This window comes from Nomascus leucogenys, chromosome 7b, assembly GCF_006542625.1.
Source record: "Nomascus leucogenys isolate Asia chromosome 7b, Asia_NLE_v1, whole genome shotgun sequence".
In the NCBI taxonomy this organism is placed as follows: Eukaryota; Metazoa; Chordata; class Mammalia; order Primates; family Hylobatidae; genus Nomascus; species Nomascus leucogenys.
In genome coordinates this window covers 9,343,147-9,358,978 of record NC_044387.1, presented here as the reverse complement: position 1 = coordinate 9,358,978, position 15,832 = coordinate 9,343,147, and the positions used below count along the sequence as shown (strand labels likewise).

At 42.0% G+C, this 15,832-nt stretch overlaps 1 protein-coding gene across 1 annotated transcript in view; it reads left to right on the top strand.

Annotated features, from left to right (window-relative positions):
* EP300 (E1A binding protein p300) overlaps positions 1–15,832 on the top strand; it is a 93,352-nt gene that overhangs the window by 63,792 nt on the left and 13,728 nt on the right. The window contains exons 15-22 of the mRNA XM_030815480.1: positions 1,140–1,319; positions 1,513–1,657; positions 4,296–4,414; positions 6,468–6,707; positions 8,016–8,104; positions 10,228–10,308; positions 12,608–12,664; positions 13,548–13,625. Coding sequence (XP_030671340.1) covers positions 1,140–1,319; positions 1,513–1,657; positions 4,296–4,414; positions 6,468–6,707; positions 8,016–8,104; positions 10,228–10,308; positions 12,608–12,664; positions 13,548–13,625 — 989 coding nt within the window. The remainder of the gene's footprint in view (positions 1–1,139; positions 1,320–1,512; positions 1,658–4,295; positions 4,415–6,467; positions 6,708–8,015; positions 8,105–10,227; positions 10,309–12,607; positions 12,665–13,547; positions 13,626–15,832) is intronic.

The window sequence follows — 15,832 nt, the reverse complement described above, 5'->3', positions numbered from 1 at the left end:
GCCAACATGGTGAAACCCTGTCTCTACAAAAAAAAATACAAAAATTAACCAGACATGGTAGCAGGTGCCTGTAATCCCAGCTACTCGGGAGACTGAGGCAGGAGAATTGCTTGAACCTGGGAGGTGGAGGTTGCAGTGATCCGAGATTACGCCACTGCATTCCAGCCTAGGCAACAGAGTGAAACTCCATCTAAAAAAAAAAAAATGCAGATTTATGAGTCCTTGTAGCCCTAACCAAAGTTGAAAAATAATCTAAGATGAGAGAATTATAGACCCAGAACAACCTATAGCTTCCTTGTGAGAGGTTGGTTATGTATATAATAAAAATCCAAATTCTCATCTAATAGTTGAATCCTTATTAATAGAACTTTTTTTTAAGGATTTAGAAGCTTCTTCTTTGATACCAATATTAATATATATCGGTATCAAATAGTTCTCAGTCATGTTGATGAACTGAGAAGTTCCATGAGTCACAGCCATTTTATAAAGTACTGTACTTGATGGATGGCTGGTTCATCGTGGCCTCTGATAGGCAAGGAAGGACAGAATGAGAGAGGAACCAGTGGATCTCCTTGATTTTATTCTTTATAAAATCAAGGGTAGTTCCAGAAAATACTGACTTCTCATTAAGAGGTTTCTTATGACAAGCCTTAGGATAAAGATAGGGAATGCCAGTTATCTCATTAGAATCTAGTGATTCAAAACAGCCACTCTGTGGGACATCATTATATTTATTGTCTCCTTTTCTGTACCTTTGAAACTTTTCTCTGGTGAGAAGGTAAAAACAAAAAAGCCAGTCTTTCTTATTTTATTTCACTCATTTCTCTATAAACGTGAGCTCCTCTGAAACAGACATCTTTGAAATCCCCACACACTGCCAGATAATGATAGTTATCAATGAAATAGTTGCTGGTTCTTTGATGTACAATCAGCCAACCAGTATTTACAAGTCTTAATTCTCCTGTTCTTAAGCATAATCAAAGGAGGTGAAATGGGCAGAGCAAATGAAAGCACCATGATGAATATAAGCCACGAAATAGGTGGCTAATTCTGCTGTCCTGTTGCTTACCTTATATTCTGATTGTATCATTGACAGACTCTGTGTGTGTCTCACCTACTCCCCTTTTTTTTCTGCCCAGCTTTCACAGCCAGCTGTAAGCATTGAAGGACAGGTATCAAACCCTCCATCTACTAGTAGCACAGAAGTGAATTCTCAGGCCATTCCTGAGAAGCAGCCTTCCCAGGAAGTGAAGATGGAGGCCAAAATGGAAGTGGATCAACCAGAACCAGCAGATACTCACCCGGAGGATATTTCAGAGGTGAGAGTAGGGCAATTACTGTTTGATTTGGTTAGGACCTCAGTATAGGAACCCAATTTTTAAAAAATATCACAGAAAAATATTTTGATAATTAGATCTCATGGCATAGATTTTGCATGAGAAAGGGTGTTCAGATTACTGATTCCCAACTAGATATCTTTGGAATACTAAAAACTCTTACCTTTTCTTTTAGTCTAAAGTGGAAGACTGTAAAATGGAATCTACCGAAACAGAAGAGAGAAGCACTGAGTTAAAAACTGAAATAAAAGAGGAGGAAGACCAGCCAAGTACTTCAGCTACACAGTCATCTCCGGCTCCAGGACAGTCAAAGAAAAAGAGTGAGTCTCTTAAGCCATTCGTTCTGGAGGTAGTTGAAGAAACCAAAGACCCAGGGCAGAATTGCGATCATGCCTCTTGGTCCTCAGAAGTTGCCATTAATGTGATTTCATTATCCTTGAAGCCTTGGGCCTGGTCTCTTCATTGTTACTAATAATTTTTCTTTCTTTTTTTTTTTTTTTTTTTTTTTTTTAAATATTCACTTGCAGCAACCAATGAATTAGTCATTCCCCTCAGTTCTTCAGGGTTCCATGTGTTAGTACCCCCTAAAAATTGTCTCATTTTTCAGAAGAGAGAAATGTTTGTAAATAGCCTTGACTAAAATGCAGGAAAGAATAGCAATAATAATAGCATTTGTCATTCACCTCCTGTGTGCTAAGTATCCACGTTGTCTCATTTAATAATTTCTTTCTTTTTGTTTTTTGTTTTTTTTTTGGAATCAGAGTCTCACTCTTGTCCAGGCTGGAGTGCAGTGGCGGGATCTCGGCTCACTGCAGCCTCCACCCACCAGGTTCAAGCGATTCTCCTGCCTCAGCCTCCTATCTGGGACTACATGTGCATGCCACCATGCCCATCTAATTTTTGTATTTTTAGTAGAGACAGGATTTCACCATGTTGGCCAGGATGGTCTCGATCTCTTGACCTGGTGATCCACCTGCCTTGGGCTCCCAAAGTGCTGGGATTATAGGCATGAGCTACCACACCTGGCCTCATTTAATAATTACACAACAACTCTGAGGTTATTGGGCTGAAACTTAGCAAAGTTAAGTAACTTTCCACAGGTTACTCAGCTGACCCTAGTGCCTGGGCCAGGATACAGACCCAGGCAGTCTCAGGCAGAGTGCTCAAATGCAGCCATTCCAACAAGTGTTAATTGACTATTTTAGGACTAGAACTTTTTGTGGCTCTAGTGATCTGCAAAAGGCACCAGGTAGGACGTACCTGAGGGGTGAGTCTGCTGGCTCTTACAGATGATATATATTAAAAAGTGTACCGTTAATACAGTGTGTTCTAAAATGTTGGGATTAAAAAATTATTTTCATTTTAAAAATAAGACTTGTATATATTGAGGTGTTTTAATACGGGCTGTAACAAACCTAATCTTACTATTGGCAGTCTCTCTTTAAAATGTGTGTTCCCTCGTGCCTGTAATCCCACCACTTTGGGAGGCCGGGGCGGGCAGATCACTTGAGGTCAGGAGTTCAAGACCAGCCTGGCCAATATGGTGAAACTCTGTCTCTACTAAAAGTACAAAAGTTAGCTGGGTGTGGTGGTGGCTCTCACCTGTAGTCCCATCTACTTGGGAGGCTGAGGCAGAAGAATCACTTGAACCCAGGAGGTGAAAGGAGGTTGCAGTGAGCCGAGATGGCGCCACTGCACTCCAGCCTGAGTGACAGAGAGTAATTCTGTCTCAAACAAATAAATAAAATCAAATGTCTAATTTCACAAGTTTATTCAAATAGTCCTTATTTTTAGCACAGCTAAGTATGAGTGACAAGCATCTTCGTAGTCTGGTTTCCCCCCACTCCATGGCAACCCCCGCAGAGGTGAAAAATATCTGTAGTAACAAATATAGTCTCCTGATGATGAAATTTGTTTTGTCAATTAGGAAAAAATAAGGCCCTTGCTGAAATTGAAACCTTTTTAAATCACTAGCTTCTCAACTGTTTAATTCCATTTGGGACACACCAACAAATTTTTCCAGACTTTTTGGGAAATATCATTGAGAACACATTTGAACTTAATTTGATCAACTAAGTCTATTATTTTAGCAATACCATTTTTGTTCTCTCTTCTTTTAAACTTAAACCTAACGTTTGTCATTAAAATAGTACATGTCTGTTTTTCTTTGGTTCTAAAATACCAAGCATTTTAACGAAGGAGTCTTCTCTTCTGTGCCCCTGACTCCTTGTAGTATAAGACAATACCAGATCTAGTCTAGTTCCTGACTTGTTAAATACCGATGTCATGAAGAAAGACTTTTCTGTTCTTGCTTGACTGCATCTCCCTCTTAACACGAGTATCTTGTGAACTTTTTTTTTTTTTTTTTTTTTGAGATGGGGCCTCACTGTTGCCTAGGCTGGAGTGCAGTGGCGCCATCTCGGCTCACTGCAACATCTGCCTCCCGAGTTCAAGCAGTTCTCTTGCCTCAAGCCTCCTGAGTAGCTGAGACTAGCGCGCCACCACGTCCGACTAATTTTTTGTATTTTTAGTAGAGACGAGGTTTCACCATGTTGGCCAGGCTGAAACTCCTGACCTCAAAGTGATCCACCCACCTCAGCCTCCACCGTGCCTGGTCGCGTGGACTCTTATTTGGCAAAGTCTCTTCATACATTTTTAGAAGCCTTTGGATTTTGTGTCTAATTGACCGAGTGTGTCTTCACTGAGTTTGTGACTGAAAAGTTAAGCTGAGGGTGAAGGGTGTTTAAAGGTGATAAGACACATTGTTTTTTAGGAGCTGTCTGAAACAAAGCGGGGCTTAGAATCTAGAATCAGTGATTGAGCCTGCAGTGATATTTTCTTGGGGACAGAGTAGTTTATTTTAATTGATTCCTGAGATGCTTTTAGAGCTTCAGCCTGAATGGTTTTTTAATTGATAACTAATTTCAAATGCACTTTTTTTTTTTTTTTTTTTTTAAGTTTTCAAACCAGAAGAACTACGACAGGCACTGATGCCAACATTGGAGGCACTTTACCGTCAGGATCCAGAATCCCTTCCCTTTCGTCAACCTGTGGACCCTCAGCTTTTAGGGATCCCTGTAAGTATTTGGTGGTACTTTTGATTTTATTTTTTAATTTGATAACAGCTTTATTGAGAGATAATTCACATTCCAAACAGTATAGCCACTCATTTCAAATTTATAATTCAGTGATTTTTTTTTTTTTTTCCTCCCTGAGATGGTCTTATTCTGGTTGCCCAGGCTGGAGTGCAGTGACATGATCGTGGCTCACTACTGTCTCCACCTGCTGGGCTCAGGTGATTCTCCCACCTCAGCCTCCTGAGTAGCTGGGACTAACTACATTCATGTGCCACCTCACCTGGCTAGTTTTTTGTATTTTTTAGTAGAGACGGGGTTTCGCCGTGTTGCCCAGGCTGGTCTTGAACGCCTGGACTCAAGCAATAGGCCCATCTCAGCCTCCCAGAGTGTTGGAATTACAGATGTGAGCCACTGGGCCTGGCCTAATTCAGTGATTTTTAGTATATTCACAGAGTTGTGCATGACACTTTTATTTTCATCATCTGAAAGAAATCCTTTACCATTAACAGTCACTCACTATTTTCTCCCATAGCACCCCAATCCTGGACATCACCAGACTGCGTTCTGTCTCTGGATTTGTCTGTTCTACATGTTTCATTAAATTGAAACATATAGTATGTGATTCTTTGTGCCAGGACATTCCTTAGCATAGTGTTTTCAAGGTTCATCCATGTTGTAGCATGAATCAGTAGCACATACCTATTTATAGCCCAATAATATTCCACTATTTTTCTTTACCTGTTGATGAGTTGGACATTTAGGTTGTTTACACGTTTTGACTATTAAGATGGGACTATAGTGAACATTGTGTGGATTTAAGTTTCTATTTCTCCTTGGTATTTACCTAGGAGTGGAATTCCTGGGTTATATAGTTTGCTTAGTTTGTTGTTGTTGTTTGTTTTTTTTTTGAGATGGAGTTTCACTCTTGTTTCCCAGGCTAGAGTGCAATGGCGCGATCTCAGCTCACCTCAATCTCTGCCTCCCGGGTTCAAGCAGTTCTCCTGCCTCTCAGCCTCCCGAGTAGCTGGGATTACAGGCATGTGCCACCACGCCTGGCTAATTTTACATTTTTAGTAGAGACAGGGTTTCTCTGTGTTGGTCAGGCTGGTCTCAAACTCCCAACCTCAGATGATCCACCCGCCTCGGCCTCCCAGAGTGCTGGGATTACAGGCGTGAGCCACTGCACCCGGCCACTTTTGTTGTTTCAAGAGCAATAGGTCATAGCAGAAAAAAGGACTGTGGTTAGCTTTGTTTTTAAAGTTGCCTCCATATACTAGGCTGCTGGCAGGTTTCATTTCGTGGTTTTAAACTGTTACTTGGCCGGGCACGGTGGCTAACGCCTGTAATCCCAGCACTTTGGGAGGCCAAGGCAGGCAGATCACTTGAGATCAGGAGTTCGAGACCAGTCTGACCAACGTGGTGAAACCCCATCTCTACTAAAAATATAAAAAGTAACTGGGCGTGGTGGCGCACGCCTGTAATCCCAGCTACTTGGGAGGCTGAGGCAGGTGAATAGTTTGAATGAACCTGGGAGGCAGAGGTTGCACTGAGCCAAGATCGTGCCACTGCACTCCAGCCTGGGCAACATGTTGACAGAGACTCCATCTCAAAGGTCAAGTGCTTCCAGGGGCAAAAGCCTTTTAGGAATTTTTTTCTCCCATATCTTGCTTTGATTTCAGATGGAACACTTTAAGTTCTTTGGGCTTAGTTTCTTCATTGTACACCCCCTTCTAGTACTAAAATTTTAAATGTCTTTAACTTCACTGATCTCACATGTACTTTCATAAAGTACCTGAAGTTGCTTCAGTAGACTGTCAGCCTGATGTCTAGAAGGTCCATAGTAGTTCTGTTTCTCTGCCTTTTGAGTAGTTTAATATCTCTGTAAACTAATGATTTAAAGAAGTGATGGACATCAATCACCTCTTGGGGAATATAGATAGGCCAGAAACTAAAACACTGCCTGGAAGATTAACAATGATAATGGATGATACTCTATCTCCTGTAAAAATAGTGAGACTTGAGTAATGTTTGATGTCACTTGTTGTCTTTCTAGGATTACTTTGATATTGTGAAGAGCCCCATGGATCTTTCTACCATTAAGAGGAAGTTAGACACTGGACAGTATCAGGAGCCCTGGCAATATGTCGATGATATTTGGCTTATGTTCAATAATGCCTGGTTATATAACCGGAAAACATCACGGGTATACAAATACTGCTCCAAGCTCTCTGAGGTCTTTGAACAAGAAATTGACCCAGTGATGCAAAGCCTTGGATACTGTTGTGGCAGAAAGGTAAGAAGTGTGTTTCAGATTTGACTTTAACTTTTCTAGGATACCTAGAATAATATAGTGGTGACTGGGATAAGAGAATATCCTGCTTCTGGCTTTGACATGGCTTTTTTTTTTTTTTTTTTTTTTTTTGAGACGGAGTCTCGCTCTGTCGCCCAGGCTGGAGTGCAGTGGCACGATCTCAGCTCACTGCAAGCTCCACCTCCCGGGTTCACACCATTCTCCTGCCTCAGCCTCTCCGAGAAGCTGGGACTACAGGCGCCCGCCACCACGCCCGGCTAATTTTTTGTATTTTTAGTAGAGACGGGGTTTCACCGTGGTCTCGATCTCCTGATCTCGTGATCCACCAGCCTCAGCCTCCCAAAGTGCTGGGATTACAAGCGTGAGCCACTGCGCCTGGCCCTGACATGGCTTTTTTTTTTTTTCTTTTTTTTTTTTTTTTTTGACAGGGTCTTATTCTCCCAGGCTGGAGTGCGGTGGTGAGGTCATAGCTCACTGCAGCCTCAACCTCCTGGGCTCAAGCAATTCTCCCACCTCAGCCTCCTGAGCAGCTAGGACTACAGCCGTACGCTACCATGCCCGGCTGATTTTTTAAATTTGTTGTGCAGAAACAGGGTCTCATTATGTTGCTCAGGCTAGTCTTGAACTTCTGGGCTCAAGCAGTCCTCCTGCCTCGGCCTCCCAAAGTGCTGGAATTACAGGCATGAGCCACCTCTCCCAGTCGACACAGTCTTTCTCTTAATGTGTGCCACAGTAGTAATATCTCTTAATATGAAATGGGCTTTCTTTAAAGGCATTTTTTCAGAGTGGCAATTGTATGGAAAAGTTGACTAAATAATCAACAGACTGTGAGCTCATATGGAGTAGGGGCATTCTTATATTCACCTATGGGTGCAGATTCCTCAGCATGTGCTGGCTTTCCTGTACATACCAATTCACATTATTGGTTTTTTGTTTTTAAAATAAGACTGTGGTCTTGCTGTGTTGCCTAAGCTTGTCTGGAACTCTTGGGCTCACGCAGTCTTCCCACCTCAGCTTCCTGAGCACTGCAGGCATGTGCCACCCTGCCCAGCTATTCCTGTTGGGTTCTTTGGTAAAGTGGTGGAAGGATATGACTGCTAAGCCTACCTCAGCATGTTGAAATAATGTAGTAGTAAACTGAGAATGATTTTCGGGAACTGAATTAGCCCATCATTATTAACATCAGTGAGAACTAAGACACCACTGACTTTTGTTTCTGATTTGCCATTCTTACTGTTCCAGCTTGTCCTTAAGGCCCCTGTGCTTTTTAACAAATGGTTTCTTTTGCAGTTGGAGTTCTCTCCACAGACACTGTGTTGCTACGGCAAACAGTTGTGCACAATACCTCGTGATGCCACTTACTACAGTTACCAGAACAGGTAAGCTTGGCCAGGTGTGGACCATGGTCCATGTGTCCACATGTCCAGGGAGCGCATGCGGATGGGCCAGCACACATACAGTCATGGTTCATGTGTATCTTGCTTGAAGACAGCTGTATAGCACAAGTTCTGTTTTTTGCCTTTTGCCTTTGTTTGCAGAATTATAAAATTTTCTATCAGAGTAGCCTTGCATCAGTTACCTGGGTTCCTCCCAAGACCTTGAGAAGTTAAGCAACTTTGTGAGTTGTTGGCATAGATGGGTCTATATCCCAGGCCCCACTTCTCTTTCTGCTGTGTTTTTGTTGATCACCACAGCCTGAGGCAAAACTGAGAAGATTTTTAAACTTTTAACTGAAACTCGCTAGACAGCTTTTTGGAAAAGTTTCCTTTTTATATGAGGCCTATCCCTAAGTAGTTGTTGTTAGAATATATGAAAACAAGATTCTGGAGTCTTTTCTTTGCCTCATATTAAGCAAATTAAAAGGAAAACCTCACGTAGCTCTGTACGTTACTTTCCCAACACAGCCTTGTATGTGACAGAGGATGATTTGAGTCTAATAAACGAGGCACCTCTGCCTAATTTTCTCCTGCCCAATCAATGGCTGTAATCACATAAATCTCATTCACTAATATATCTTAACCACAATTTGTCTTCTGTTTTCAGTGATCAGCTACAAGTACAGCTTGCATTGGGTGTTTATTTGGGGCTCTGATACAATAATAACAAGGCTGGATGGTATTAATACCCTTTATTTGTTAATACCAAATCCATGGTGTTGGTTTTTGCTGAACTTGTGTGTTGCAGATGCATTTCTAGCTTTGAAAAGTCACTTAAACTTTTTCTTTTATTTACAAAAAGTTAGGTGTGCTTCTAATGCTTTGTAGACCTAATGCTTTGATTTTGCAGTGAGTAAAAATCTAGCTCTTTACTCATTTGAAACCTAGAAAAGGTGGGACTCAAGTTGTTATAAGTACCTTATGTTTAAAAAAGCAAGTAACTTGACATGAAACTTTTCTCATGTTTACTAAAACAGTAGTCTAAAGTGTTTATCTTTGCACCAAGCCATCTTTAATCAGGTACCTGCACACATCATTTCCTTTTGAAATGTATCACTTGATGGCTGTAGTCAGTATTTAACTGCTTGTGCAGGCTTTTCAGTAAACAGTTTTTTTTCTTTGTTTGTTGAGACAGGGTCTCACTCTGTCACCCAGGCTGGAGTGCAGTGGCGCAATCTTAGCTCACTGCAACCTCTGCATCCCGGGTTCAAGCGATTCTCCTGCCTCAGCCTTCCAAATAGTTGGGATTACAGGTGTGTGCCACCATGCCTGGCTAATTTTTGTATTTTTAGCAGAGACCAGGGTTTCACCATGTTGGCCAGGCTGGTCTTGAACTCCTGACCTCAGATGATCCACCCTTTCAGCCTTCCAAAGTGCTAGGATTATAGGCATGAGCCACTGCGCCTGGCAATGGTTGTTTTAGATTATTGTTTTCTGCAGTTGTATCTATAATGGGCTTTTGAGATGGGGGGTGGGGGGCTGTGGTTTTTTGTTTTGTAAGTGGGAAGAGGTGTGATTCCTGTATTTAGGTAATGAGTAGCAGTTCTTCTCTCCCTGGTATATTTATCCTTCTTCCTCCTTTTGATTATTTACATCACATAGCGTTAATTGCTGAAATGAAAGGATATGGGTCTGTGTAATTGAAACTTTTGCTTTTATTTGCAGTAATCATTTGCTACTTGTGATCCCATTTAAGATATTTAATGCTAATCTGTGCTTTGCCTTGGCTTTCTGCTTTGTGTTGTTCTGTCTTGCTTTTATGTTTTTTGTTGTCTTGCAATCCCTCATTTCTTCGTTTGTTTTGTGTTTTTTTTTTCTCCCTCATGCTTGTCGTTGTCTGCACTTGGCTTTGATTGCAAAAAAAAACAAACAAACAAACAAAAAAAAAAAACCCAAACTGTGGGGCCCATATATCTGCATCATTGAATGTCCTTGTCGCCGTTGATGACCTGCTCTCTGCTCCCGTCCCCCTCCTTGGCCTGCTGTGATTGGTGGCTTCGTTGCTTGGCTTGGGCTGTGTTGTGTGAACGGAACAGTTCACCCCAGTATGGCCTTCTTGCCGACAGGTATCATTTCTGTGAGAAGTGTTTCAATGAGATCCAAGGGGAGAGCGTTTCTTTGGGGGATGACCCTTCCCAGCCTCAAACGTAAGTAACTGCATTATTTTGAAAAGTGCTAATTAGTTTGTTGTCCAGTGAGTATGCACAGGCTTATTTCTAAATGAACTTAAGCTATGCTGTTGAATATGGTAGCTATTAGCCACATGTAGCTATTTAAATGCAAATTAATTTAAATAAAAATTGTTTATAACATGGACTACTCACATTTCAAGTGTTCAGTAGCTATCTGTCTGGTGGCTACCATATTGGTCAACACAGATAGAGAACATATCCATCATAGTAGAAAGCTCTATGAGGCATCACTGAATTAGGGAATATGTCAGCAGTGGGCAATCATCTTAGTTCTAGTAAAAGTATTCTGTATAGGAAGCAATCAGCTTCTCTTTGAAAAATTGGAAGGTTAGTACAAGAAAACATCATTATTAACTGTTCTGAGTTTGAGGGTAATTGAACTGATGACCACCTTATACCCTTCTCTTGTAGGTTAACAGAAGACCCAAGTCACTATTGTAGTGAATAATAGACTTTAACAACATGCTGGGGTTTAAGAGATTGCTTGTGCTTTGCAGTCTCACAAGCTCTTACCATTTGGTAAATGGCCAAGAAAAAAATTTCAAACATATAGTCTAATAGTTTAATCTCTGGCCGGGCGCGGTGGCTCACGCCCGTAATCCCAGCACTTTGGGAGGCCGAGGCAGGCAGATCACGAGGTCAGGAGATCGAGACCATCCTGGCTAACTCGGTGAAACCCTGTCTCTACTAAAAATACAAAAAATTAGCTGGGCGTGGTGGCGGGCGCCTGTAGTCCCAGCTACTCGGGAGGCTGAGGCAGGAGAATGGCGTGAACCCGGGAGGCGGAGCTTGCAGTGAGCCGAGATTGGGCCACTGCATTCCAGCCTGGGCAACAGAGTGAGACTCTGTCTCAAAAAAAATTAAAAAATAAAAAAGTAACTTAAGATTTAGGCAGTCATTAGAATTCAAACTGGGACTGTTTAAGAAGGAAAAACTGTTTAGTGTAATTTTAATATTATTGAAGGTTCATATTTCTGTTTAGGACATTGCACAAAAATATGGAGTTCTCTTGTTCCTAGTAAAAATGGGGCTTCTGAGAAAAGCTGGTTAATTTTTCTAAATTGGGTTCTAAAGATAGCAGTGTCTGGGTGCTAGCTAGGAGAGTAGGTACTAGGAGCCTTTGATCCTTGAAACATTTTGATATTTGGTTAAGCCAGGAAGGTTAGCTCTAGGGTACGTTTCCTTGATGCAGGAAGAGATGTAAGCCTTGTCATTGAACTCTCAGGTGGCTTACCAAATATTCTAAACCTTAAGGCAGTACATCTCTAACTTTGAAAAGTGTAGGAACAAGACCCTTCCCAATTCTGCAGGCCTATAGTGGACCCAAGTGTCTATTTCTAACTTCCAGATTGTTTTGGTGCCGCTCATCTTCAGATTGCACTTGGAGTAGCAAGATAGGCCATTCAGGAAAATGCTATTAACAGAGATGAATTAATCTCTAGGCCATAACTAGTATAAGAAACAGTTTTCAATGTGGACATGTACTCATTTTTGTAAGGAAGTATAACAGAAGTCCAAGTTGGGCCCCCTGATGTTGATTCTAGTTGGAGAATGTGGATCCTAGTTGGAGAATAGTAAGACTGTTAGCTTTTGTATGTGGTGAGGCTATGAGCAGTGTGTTATGCTGGGTTTCAGGATGGGAAGCCGTGATACCTAACACCAAGAGTAGTAATAGACAAGATTTTAAAAAGAAAAGAAATAGTATTTCTAGTTCTTCTTGGGTTCTCCATTTCTGATAAGAGGAAATTTATTTACTATGAAGTCCTATAGAATATTCCTTTACATAAACATGCATTTGGTGTGAGCCAAGAATGCACCTATTTAAATGTGTATTCTTAAAAAACCTGAATCTCGGCCGGGCGTGGTGGCTCACGCTTGTAATCCCAGCACTTTGGGAGGCCGAGGCGGGTGGATCACGAGGTTAGGAGATTGAGGCCATCCTGGCTAACATGGTGAAACCCTGTCTCTACTAAAAATATAAAAAAATTAGCCGGGCGTGGTGGTGGGAGCCTGTAGTCCCAGCTACTCGGAGAGGCTGAGGCAGGAGAATGGCGTGAACCCGGGAGGCGGAGCTTGCAGTGAGCCGAGATCGCGCCACTGCACTCCAGCCTGGGCGACAGAGCGAGACTCCGTCTCAAAAAAAAAAAAAAACCTGAATCTCTTTATAGTGTGAAGTTTGTTCCTTTGGTTAGAACAGCAGTCAGATTGCTCATCTCTATCACTTTTTCTCATTGTGTCCCTTTTCTCTCCGTAGTACAATAAATAAAGAACAATTTTCCAAGAGAAAAAATGACACACTGGATCCTGAACTGTAAGTACGATTCCCTTGAATAGTCAGTATGCTTTGGCTTTTCTTTTTCCCTTTCATTCTCTTGGTTTGCATGACCAATCAGATGATCCTATATTCTTGGGCTAAATCTACATAACATACATCTAATGGATAGTAAAACCATGGAAAACACTGAAGTACTAAGGAACATTATTTCTTAATGTTAATTTTAATGTTCTTAATGTTGAATGTGAAACATTAAAGATATAAACTTCTAGTTTGCAGTGAGGCCTTTTAGATCATGGAGGACTGACATATATGTTTTCTAGATGTTCCTAAAATGGATGGGATGGTATTTGGATTTATTTGGAATTTTAAGCACCAGGAATCTGTCTTAAAAATTAGCCAGGCTTGGCCAGGCGCAGTGGCCCACATCTGTAATCCCAGCACTTTGGGAGGCCAAGGCAGGCAGATCACCCGAGGTCAAGAGTTCGAGACCAGCCTGGCCAACATGGCAAAACCCCGTCTCTACTACAAATACATAAACCCAGGAGGCAGGGGTTGAAGTGAGCCGAGATCATGCCACTGCACTCCAGCCTGGGCGACACAGACTCCATCTCAAAAAAAAAAAAGAAAATAGCCAGGCATGATAGTATGTACCTATCCTAGCCAGGTAGCTGAGAGGCCAAGGCAGGAAAATGGCTTGAGCCCAGGAGTTTACGGTTACAGTGAGCTGTGATCATGCCACCCACTCCAGCCTGTACAACAGAGACCCTATCTCTAAAAAAATAGAAACTTTATTAAAACTGTTTTCGGTTCTTTGGTCATGACCTTGGCTGTCTTTGTCAGAAGTCATGGGAAATATTGCAAGTTTTCATTTGGTTAAGGTTTGGGATTAATTTTGGAATTGGCTCTGCTCTTCCAGGTTTGTTGAATGTACAGAGTGCGGAAGAAAGATGCATCAGATCTGTGTCCTTCACCATGAGATCATCTGGCCCGCTGGGTAAGGCTTACGTTGTTACTTTCTCTGGAATTTTTCTTTATCATAAATATTAAGTTTTTTATTGTATGCAATGACTGTATTATATCTTCAAAGTCACTATCTTTAAATTTTTTCTTTAGGTTTGGCCACGATAATTATAGTTCGCTTTGAAAAAATTAAGTAACCTAGTATCCAAAAATAAATTTTTATCTTATTTTTATGCATTCTTCTTAGCCATGTAAGTATATTTTATTCTGCTGGATTGTTTATTAAAATTATATTGTAGTTATTACACGTCAAAAGTAAATATTTTTGGCCAGGCGAGGTGGCTCACGCCTATAATCCCAGCACTTTGAGAGGCTGAGGCGGGCGGATCACCTGAGGACAGGGGTTCCAGACCAGCCTGACCAACATGGCAAAACCTCATGTCTACTGTAAATACAAAAATTAGTCTGGCATGGTGGTGCACGCCTGTAATCCAGCTACTCAGGAGGGAGGCTGAGGCAAGAGAATCACTTGAACCTGGGAGGGGGAGGTTGCAGTGAGCTGAGATCACGCCACTGCACTCCAGCCTGGGTGACAGAGTGAGACTCTGTCTCAAAGGAAAAAGTAAATGCTTTTGTTCAGGCATCTAGAAACTAGGATCATGCTGCTGGCATGATCAGGTCTGGCCCTGGTAAGGGTCACCATTTGGTTAGGGCAGGAACAGCAAGTTATAAGGCTGTAGTCATAGTGTAATTGCCTAGTAAAAGGGAGGGACCATCGCTCTGTACAAGAGGAACTAATCCCAGCCATGTTCCAAAGGAAGGGGGTATATGGGACATCCAGTGCTTCTCATTAAGATGGGATCTCCATGTCTTCTGCTCTGTTCTTGGGCTGATTGTTGTTCCTGATTTGGAGGTTACAAGAAAGGGCAGGCTAATTGACAGATTTCACTTTTCTTTTTTTCACTGTTATTTTCACATAGAAAATATCACTAAGGAAAATAGGTGATGGTTTAGTGGATACTTTATTTTCAGTGTGACTTATCTTTTAAATGTGCCTTTTTAGTGCTTTCCTTAACAGATTTCGTAAGATGATTAAGAGACTTCTTGTGGTTCTAATTTAGGATCAGTCAGCTGAATGAAAATAATCTGTTACTGTGTTAAGCTTGCTTTTTCTTAAAAGTAATTTATGTTCATTATAAAATTTGAATAGTATGACAATTTATAAAGTAAAAAGCGACGGTCTCAGCTTCTCTCTTCCCACCCAGATTCCTCGCTACAGGAGTAACACTCTTTTGTACATAGGATCATACATTTCCTTTTTTCCTTTTTTTTTTTTTTGAGACGGAGTCTCGCTCTGTCGCCCAGGCTGGAGTGCAGTGGCGCAATCTCGGCTCACTGCAAGCTCCGCCTCCCAGGTTCATGCCATTCTCCTGCCTCAGCCTCCGGAGTAGCTGGGACTACAGGCGCCCGCCACCGCGCCCGGCTAATTTTTTGTATTTTTAGTAGAGACGGGGTTTCACTGTGGTCTCAATCTCCTGACCTCGTGATCCACCTGCCTCGGCCTCCCAAAGTGCTGGGATTACAGGCCTGAGCCACTGTGCCCGGCCCTTTTTTCTTTTTTTTTTTTTTTTTTTTGAGACGGAGTTTCGCTCTTGTTGCCCAGGCTGGAGTGCAATGGCGCAATCTCGGCTCACTGCAACCTCTGCCTCCCAGGTTCAAGCGATTCTCCTGCCTCAGCCTCCCTAGTAGCTGGGATTATAGGCATGTGCCACCATGCCCGGCTAATTTTTGTATTTTGGTAGAGACGGGGTTTCATCATATTGGTCAGGCTGGTCTTGAACTCCCGACCTCAGGTGATCCACCCACCTCGGCCTCCCAAAGTGCTGGGATTACAGGCATGAGCCACCACGCCCAGCACATTTTCTTGATTTATGTATATTTAATTTTTAATTTTTGTATTTTGTTATAGGTCATAGACTTTTTTTTTGTTTTTTTGATTGAGTCTCACTTTCATCGCCTAGGCTGGAGTGCAGTGGTGTGATCTCAGCTCACTGCAACTTCTGCCTCCTGGGTTCAGACAGTTCTCCTGCCTCAGCCTCTCGAGTAGCTAGGATTACAGGCACATAACACCATGTCTGACTAATTCTCGTATTTTTACTAGAGACGGGGTTTCATTATGTTGTTGGTCAGGGTGGTCTCGAACTCCTCACCTCAAATGATCCACCCACCTCGGCCTCCCAA